The 9,128-nt window shown below is 34.9% G+C and overlaps 1 protein-coding gene across 1 annotated transcript in view; it reads right to left on the bottom strand.

Annotated features, from left to right (window-relative positions):
* LOC144963098 (serine/threonine-protein kinase ICK-like) overlaps window positions 1-6,098 on the bottom strand; it is a 41,047-nt gene extending 34,949 nt beyond the window's left edge. Inside the window, exons 1-2 of the mRNA XM_078896750.1 lie at window positions 5,928-6,098; window positions 11-327 (exon numbers count right to left, since the gene is read on the bottom strand). Of these exons, the coding sequence (XP_078752876.1) occupies window positions 11-111 (101 nt within the window). The 5' untranslated portion in view covers window positions 112-327; window positions 5,928-6,098. The remainder of the gene's footprint in view (window positions 1-10; window positions 328-5,927) is intronic.
* Window positions 6,099-9,128: the final 3,030 nt, after the last annotated feature.

Below are 9,128 nucleotides of genomic sequence, written 5' to 3'. Positions count from 1 at the left end.
AATCACTTACTTTTTAATGGCAACCTTTTCATTATTGTCCACTGTGGTGGCCAGGAGAACACTCCCGTAAGTCCCATCTCCAAGTTGTTTTGAAATATTATATCGATTCATGATGAGGCTTCAGCACAAAGTATATTGGTTTGTTGTGTATTGAAATATCACAATTTCAAATAATTTGGCATCAGGGAATTAAAAGTTAAAAGTATTTTCTTAAAATATTATCCAGTTTTAATGAAGTCTTGATACAAAACTTGTAATGAAAGTATACACAATCATTTTGTGTATCCATTGGCTTACACTCTTGCAAGGTTAATCCATTTTATTGATCTAAAAGGAAAAGAAAAGAAAATGAAAGTAAATAAAACCAACAAGAGAAATAAAGCTCCAACTTGTCGCAAGTTGGTATATTAAAAAAAAACAAAAAACTTCAAACAATGAGAGAAATGTATTCATAATTTTAGGCCATGTCTACAGTTAACGTGTAACACACCAACTAACAGCTGTGTTGTTCTGTGCTCTCACAATTTTTTATAATTTCACTGGATTTTATTAATTTCCCATTTCTTATTTTTACACTTGTGTATCTGTGTACATACATATTTTTTATTTTTTTTTGCATTTAACTCATTTATTTTGGACAGAATTATAAAAAAATCTTTTAAGTCATGACCATGGAATTTTATAATATCACCATTTTAAACAATATCTATTTTTCACTTGTACAATTTTTAATCATGATGAGTCAAAGTGCCATTAATAACCCGACGCCACCCCACTTGAATCAAAACAAGGTCATCCCTTGGTGAGAAAAGAAGACAAATAAAATCTATTCATGGACACTGTCCTGTAAATGTAAACAATGTTGGCCGTCCACCGTCTACTGTTATCAATGTTCAATTTAACTGTAATAATAACGACAACTGTACAACTAACCGTGATAGAAGGCAAAGGAAAACCACACTGTCATTAACCCTTCCCAGGATATCATTTGCCCTCGATGCGATGGAGACAAAACCTCATTTAGATTACACAATAGAGAAATAACTATGATAGCCACTTAAAATGTATGAACACTCAATCAGTTAGGGAAATATGAAACCTACGCATATGAAACCTTAAGTCTTAAACAAGGAATGATAAAACCGCCTAGAAGCTTTCGAAATTTGGTTGTACAGAAGATTGATAAATATCAAAAGGACAGATAAAATAACAAACAAAGAAGTTTTGCATAGAATAGGGAAACCCCTCCAGATTGTGAAAACCATCAGAAAAAGGCAAAAGGGCTTTCTCATCCATGTATGGTGACGAGGGCACATTGAAAGCCTAACACTTAGTGGCTACATAGAAGGAAATAGAGCTCGTAGTCCTTGGAGGTTGAAGTTTTTAACCAGCTTGAGGCTGTCAACAAGTAACATCCCTACAAACTCAGAGTACATGAGGGAGGCAGAGAATAGATCGCTGTGGAGGCATATGATATGTAATGTGCATACAAGCACAGGCTACGGATAAGTAAGTAAGTAAGTAATTAAGTAATTAAGTAAGTAAGTAAGTAAGCAAGCAAGCAAGCAAGCAAGCAAGCAAGCAAGCAAGTAAGTAAGTAAGTAAGTAAGTAAGTAAGTAAGTAAGTAAGTAAGTAAGTAAGTAAGTAAGTAAGTAAGTAAGTAATAAGAGGGAAGATAGAAATGAAAAATTTATGATGATGAGAAAAATTAAAGGACAACAATCAAATGGGCAACAAAGACTATCTAGTATAGCAAAATCTACTGTTGGGTGGGGATGGACAGAAACATATCATTTCCTTCCTTTACAGAGCCGACGGCAGCAAAGAGAAGTCTTGGTTGCCTATATCTGCAACATCTATCCTTGACGGCTTTGGATTTCTTGCATAAAACACATATCCTTTACTTTATTACAGGCAGCATTCTTCTTCTTCCTTGTTTGGCTGAAACTTCAGTAATTAAGATTTCTCAGCTCTTTACATTATACCAGGTCTACTTCTAAACATTTTTTTTCAAGTGCAATTTTACCTAATATCAGACCTTAACATTTTGACCAAGACAAATTTGTATTGCTGCGATCGCTCTCTTGATAAAAACATTCATGTCAGCAGTTAAGTCAATTAAGCATGGGAGAAATTATGCTATGAAAAGAAATTCTTTCAATATGTTAAAGGGTTAATATCAATGCTAAGCATAACATGTAAAATTAATAATCTGGTCAGAAAAATATAAAGGAGGAGTAAAGATAGACACTGACAACTGACATAAATCAAGAGTGGTTAAGAGTGAATAATATATCATCTGAAAAAAAAAAAAAAATAAAAAATAAATAAATAAATAAATAAATAAATATATATATATATATATATATATATATATATATATATATATATATATATATATATATATATATATATATATCCTTTCTTTAAAAAATATAGCCTTGTGGAGAACATTGTGCTTATTTGAGTCAATAAAAAAATTGATACGGCTCACAACTCTAATGAAAGATTTGAAAAATAGAAATGTATTTTTTACAGATAGATAAACAGATAACTTGATTTCCTTTTATAATTTAAAGTCAGTTTGAAAGTTCGTTAAGTCAAACAGATATCATAAAAAAATTACCGAAGACACTAACATCTCATGACCACACCCTCAACTCTATCTGTCCAGTAGAGTCCTTACTTCCGTTGTGTTGATTTAGCGGTGATCAGTGTTATGTAGTAGTGTGTTCTTATTACGTGTATTGAAGGTCGTGCAAAGCACTCCCAAGTAAAGCGTGGTAAAGACTTGCGACTTATTGATATTGATATCTACTGACTGATAAACTAAAATCATGCCAAATAAAGCATGGCACCGACGACAAGCACATCGATTAAAATGTGCATCTAATCGTAATCAAGCTAATCAAGAAAATGATTCTGGCAATATGGAATGAAAATAGGTCTTTCCCCGCGAAACTGCGGGCTTTTTACTTAGTATATATATATATATATATATATATTATATATATATATATAATAAATTGGCTGAAGCATTTTTATGACTCGTATGACTCAACTGGTAAAGCCTATCCTAACATGCAAATAGACTGATTTTGATGCTGAGTTGAAATGAACAATATTGATTATATTGATTAAATTATACAGAACATTACAATGAGAACGATTTTAAAGTGAAAATCAAAGCAAGAGAGCTCTTAAAGAAGTCAAAGACATTTTGGAGGTGATGCAGCTTTGTAGTGCCTGTAAAGTGTACAGCAACTGCCACTGAAGGATCTTGCTCATCCAATAAACATAACTCTAGGCATTGGTACAGCAGCATGACCCTTGCTGTCGTCTTGCTTTGTTTGCCAGGAGATCACTGCCTATTGTTCTGTTGGAACCAAATTTACTTAAAATGTAGCCAGAACATATCTACATGGAGAATTTAATTGAACTTTGAATGAACAAAGTGGCAATTCGGACTATTTATACTCAAACTCCAATGTGCCTGTGCAGACACAAGGTGGGCACAGTGCCGGCAATGTCAATGGGCAGATGGTGAAACTGACAGAAGGAGAAGAAGAGTTCAGAAAGTTCAGAAGAAATTCTGTTTTGCCCACATCAGACTGACTCAGCTGATACCCCTACTGCAGACTGTAGGAGGATTGTTGCTTGTCTAACACTATCACTATCAGTATGTATAATTTTATCCTGATTTTATTTGGATGTCGTGTAAAGTTGATAGAAAAGCTTTACTTTTAGACCACAGTTACTTTGACTGACTTTTGTTCCTTTTGAGAGGTTTCTCTCTCTCTCTCTCTCTCTCTCTCTCTCTCTCTCTCTCTCTCTCTCTCTCTCTCTCTCTCTCTCTCTCTCTCTCTGTCTTCTGCTCCTCCCCCCCCCCCCCCCACTCCTTGCCTTCTCGTTTGTTTTTTTAAAGTTTGGTATTAGTAGACTATTTGGTAGGGATAGGAACAGCCAAGATGGTAACCCGGTCTCTGGTAAACATAGACAAATGGTGGTAGGGAGCTCGCTGCTGTACTTACGCATAACTTTTAAAAGCTTCAATGCATTATAAAAATATATGCATAACTTTCGTTTTAAGATAGACGTTTATCATAAAAATTAAGAATTCCCTCTTCCCCTTCTTCCCAACACAGGTTTTAGTTTTACGACAAAATAATGGCTGTATTTTGAAGGCTGCGGTTATTCAGAGTCGACTCTGAATAACTGTCTACGGTTATTCAGAGTCGACTCTGAATAACTGTCTACGGTTATTCAGAGTCGACTCTGAATAACTGTCTACGGTTATTCAGAGTCGGGGAGTCCACTCTGAATAACTGTAGACAGTTGACTCTGAATAACTGGCTACAGTTATTCAGAGTCGGGGAGTCGACTCTGAATAACTAGACAGTTATGAGTGATGAATTTCCAGTTACCAACCACACGGTTTTTCTATTTTTTTCTTCTCTCCCACCTCTGTTTAACCCTACGGGAAAAAATCGTTTTACTTTTTGGTATTTTCTTGTCTCTTCTGTCATGGCAGTTTTTTGCATCGGTGATTTGCATTGCGGTCGCAAAATTTGCAATTTTTTGCAAATTGTCGAGATTTTGCACCAAAAAAAAACAAACAAATAAATAAAAAAAAAAAAAAAAAGAAATATTAAAAAAAATATAGTGGGGACCGGTGATGATAATCTTCCGCGGATTTCTGGGATTTTAGGATTTGTTCATAAATGTTCCGTAGTTTTTTGTCATGTCAAACATTTTCTGCTCAGTGGTAGTTCAGGGGGAAAAACAATAATATGCCTTCTATCATTTTTTGACACCTCTGCTCAGTTGCATGAATTTTGGTGACACTCCTTTATTTATGACGTTAGTCTAGACACGCTGGCGCCAAATGTCAAAGGCAGTACAAGACACATGGTGGCCATGAATGAGAAGATGATCGAAAGGGAAGGGGATGGTGCAAATGGGTGTAAATATGTGTGTACTTTTTTAGCTGTAACATGATAATACATTCATTTGACGATTTTAGAAGGTTTATAAGCGTGTCTTTTTTTTTCTTCCTTTTTAAGTTTTGTTTTGTTTTTGTTTGATTGTTCTGAATTTGTTTATAGAATTCATTACAACTTGTGTCTAATTATTAAACAATTAAAAAAAAATATATATCAATTCATTAATTCTCTCTCTCTCTCTCTCTCTCTCTCTCTCTCTCTCTCTCTCTCTCTCTCTCTCTCTCTCTCTTCTCTCTCTCTCTCTCTCTCTCCACCTTCTATCTTCATTTATGTTTATAGATATCATTTGGTAATGGAGAGATAATAAGTTAGGCTGATCGATTTAAGAAATGATTTTTTTATAAGCTAATTTAAATTTGCTTTGTTGATGGAATATGATTTGCAATTGATTAATAAAAAGATTCTTATTTATAAGCGACTGAAGTTGAAAAATCGCCAAGTTTTAAGAATTTGGCATTAAAATTGCCAAAGTCACAACATAACCGTAATAAACTGGTATCAAATTGAAACAAACTTATCTCGCAAGAACTCAACTCGATAATTCGATAGGCTACTCGGCTCTAAATATCTATTGATGGTTATCCAGGGTCGACTCTGAATAACCATCTACAGTTATCCAGAGTCGACTCTGAATAACTGCCTACAGTCAGTTATCCAGAGTCGACTCTGAATAACCACTTCGATTTTGAATGATTTTATACAACAAAATCAAAGTTCGTCAATTATCATGAATGTCAAATTGTTCATAAGATACAAAGTTGGAAAAGAAGCATGGCACAACACCCTGGCGACGCCAGACTCATTGTTGTTCGTCTCTCTAGAAGAGACTGTACTGTCTACAATTGAACTACAATTCGATTTCGAAAAAAGGATTTTGTCTTGTTATTAGTATGACAAAATATTATTCTTGTTTTAGAATTTACCTTTCACATTTAAAACTGGGTGAAGTGATCACAATTATTTACTCCTGTAACCAAAAGGAAAGAAACAAACAGAGCACAATGATGGAATGCTTGAAGAAAACCTCGTCGTAAACAATCAGTCCAACATTAAAATATGAGCCGCCATTATTCCAGTTGCTATTTTGGAAAGATGTGTTTGTCACGTGATCAATTTATAGCAACAGAGCAACTTGAAGTTGTCCCTCGAAGTTAGGCCTAATCGTCCCTAAACGTACCTCGAATTCTTGTCCTTTGGCTTTGGTGGCAAAAAGGAGAGAGAGAGAGAGAGAGAGAGAGAGAGAGAGAGAGAGAGAGAGAGAGAGAGAGAGAGAGAGAGAGAGAGGCCTTAACAATTTTATGAGACATGCAAGATTTAACATTTTGGAGACAACTTACAATAAAATACAACCGCTCATTATGGTTAGGGCTAAGATCTAATAGATCTTAAACTTTTTAACTTCCTTTAACTTATATTATACTTTTAACTTTAAACAACTGTTTCATTCACCCACCTAATCCTCCCCTGTGCAAATGGTGTCATTTTCATTATCGTCTGACTTTCATAAAAGTGGGTACGCCCCCTTCAAGATATAATATAAAATAAAAGTCCAAGGGAGGTCATAAAAAATATCGCCATCCCCCTAGATCGATCCCTTTCCCTTTGCATGTACTCTACCAACTAAGGCTTGAACATTTTAAAGTGCTAAAAATGTTTTAGAAATCTAACAATTAACAAGTGTGTTCTAAATAGCATAGACACAATTCAATATACACCATTTGTTATAGCACACCACTCTTTTCGAACACATTGGCATGATGGCTACATAATATATTATTTGTGACCCATCGTCTCAATCTGGTGTTGTGTCGAGTTGAAGACAAGGTGTGTCTGCCCTGGTTGAGGCAGGTGACGAAAAGTGAGTAGAAAACGTCGTAGTTCTGCCGGTTAATTACGATAATTCTTGCATCATCTATGACAGTAGTCTTCGTATTGCAATCCTGGCCATATATTCCTGTAGCACGTACAGGTTGTTTTAGACCCAGAGAAATAATAATGAAGATAATAGGTTAAAGTTATAGTCAGAGAGTAGTTGAGATTTTTTCTGACCTCCACTGTCCACATCAGTGATTGGGTAGCTGGTTCTGTTAGACATTGTGGAAAGCAATTTGCAGTTAATGGGGATCTAATTATATTAAGGATAGCTATCAATTGCTTGTTCGTTTAACGCTATGGACACCAGGATAAACGAAGGCCTTATTGAGTCTTAAGGACTGCAAACGACACACGCGAGATGGGTTAGAGAAAGAGAAAAAATATCTCACACAAACAGCTACCTCTCTCTCTCTCTCTCTCTCAATCTCTTTTGAACAAAAAGATTCCAGTAAACGCTTAGTAAAAATAAAAAGGAGTGTGTCAAAGCCATGACACACGGAGATGGAGTTTACCCGGTTTTTATAGCGTGAAACTGACAATAGCAATAACCGTTTGCTACCACTTAGATAGGATGCTAGTCTATCACAAAGTACTTACTGCCAGATCAAGGAGACCCGATCAGTACTGGGTGTACAGGGGGGTCAGAAAAAAATCTAGACTTGACCAGGGATCGACCATCTCAGTCTCTTTGCAGGTATAGTGAGTACTCTACCACTTGAGCTATCATTGCCTCCAATAGGGGCTTAGGGATATTTAACAAATGGTGACCAAGCATTTCAATACAGTATTATGCAGGAGTGAACCTTATGCTTAAAACTGAAATAAAGTCTGAATGCTCCAGAGTGAATGTATTTTTCTGTTTTACACTGCAAAGAACTCATTGTAAACTCAGTTTAAGTTCCATCGGTTCAACCCAATATGTCTTCTGACATTCATGGTCAATAAGCAGGGACAGCATGGTCTTTGTTTCCTACCCGAATATGGTAACTGAAAAGTTGGAAAGACAACAAAAACAACAGAGCGAAAATTAGAACTGTTCAAGACCAAATATGTTTGGGAAGAATCTCAAGAATAATCTGGCTCAATGTCATTAGAAATGAGGATCTCTTGCAGAAAACTGGGATGGGCACTGCCAGAACCAGGCGTTGGATTTGGCTTGGTCATGTCTGCAGAATGCCAGCATACTACATCTCGAGACCTGCATTATACTGGGCTCCACATTGAAAGAGGAATAAAACCAGACCCAAGGCAACTTGGAGATGAACAGTCAAAAGAGAACTTAATCCAAGCAGCGAAAGATAATGAGCAATCATTGCTGTTGTCTCAAGCACCAGACAGGACAGAGAGAAGTGAGTCAGTCAGTGAAAAGATGGGTGTCAGAATTAGGTCTAATGTAAAACCCAAAACATTTCTTGTATCCTAAAAAAAAATTCTTTAAAAACTCAGAGAAGCAAGAAGAATAACGGATGTAAGACCAATCGATATAAACAATTCAATCAATAATAAACCCAAATCTTAAATTGCTAATAAGTTAAAAAAGCAAGAACATAAGATTCAAATTTTGATTTCATCAAAGGAAATCCTGTATTTATTTACAGAGCATAAAAACAAACAAACAAAACAAAACAAAACAAACTAACAAAAATGCAAACTGGCTTTGCAAATTAAAAGTCCTGATATTTTCCCAAATCATTAACTGATTTTATTCAAAGAAGAATACAGTAGCATTTCAATACAATAAATCAGAGGCACATATTTTTTGCTTTAACCACCTAAGTAAAATACAGTCTATTGCACCAAATTTACAATTTTATGATTTACACATAAAAAATATTAAGATATCCCCGCCCCTCTGACATTACAAAGAAAAGCTTCCAATCAAAACAATCTTTTTTAGTATAATTCCATCAAGACTCGACTTTTGAATATTAAACAATCTCTTTATTTATGTTATTTTTATTTTTGTTTAAAAAATCGATAAAAAGAAATAAATCCTTCGATTCCCCGAAACTTGGACAAAGATGATCATATCAATGTGTACAATAAGTCTATCTTTCATATCCAACATTTAGTAATAGTAGAATAAAGAGCTCACTCGCTATGATCTAAGTAATTACTAGAAGGCCATGTCATATCACAATTTATATAAAGGTCAGAAGTCAATTTACAGTCTATTGAGCTCATTAAAAAATAAGTTTTCAAAAGAAATGGGTGGTAATTAATATTCATACGGTATTGTCAAATGATAA

The sequence above is a fragment of the Berghia stephanieae genome, chromosome 1 (genome assembly GCF_034508935.2).
Source record: "Berghia stephanieae isolate SIO BIC M18660-M18661 chromosome 1, UCSD_Bste_1.3, whole genome shotgun sequence".
In the NCBI taxonomy this organism is placed as follows: Eukaryota; Metazoa; Mollusca; class Gastropoda; order Nudibranchia; family Aeolidiidae; genus Berghia; species Berghia stephanieae.
Note: the sequence above shows the minus strand (reverse complement) of the source record. Positions and strands in the feature narration are given on the sequence as shown.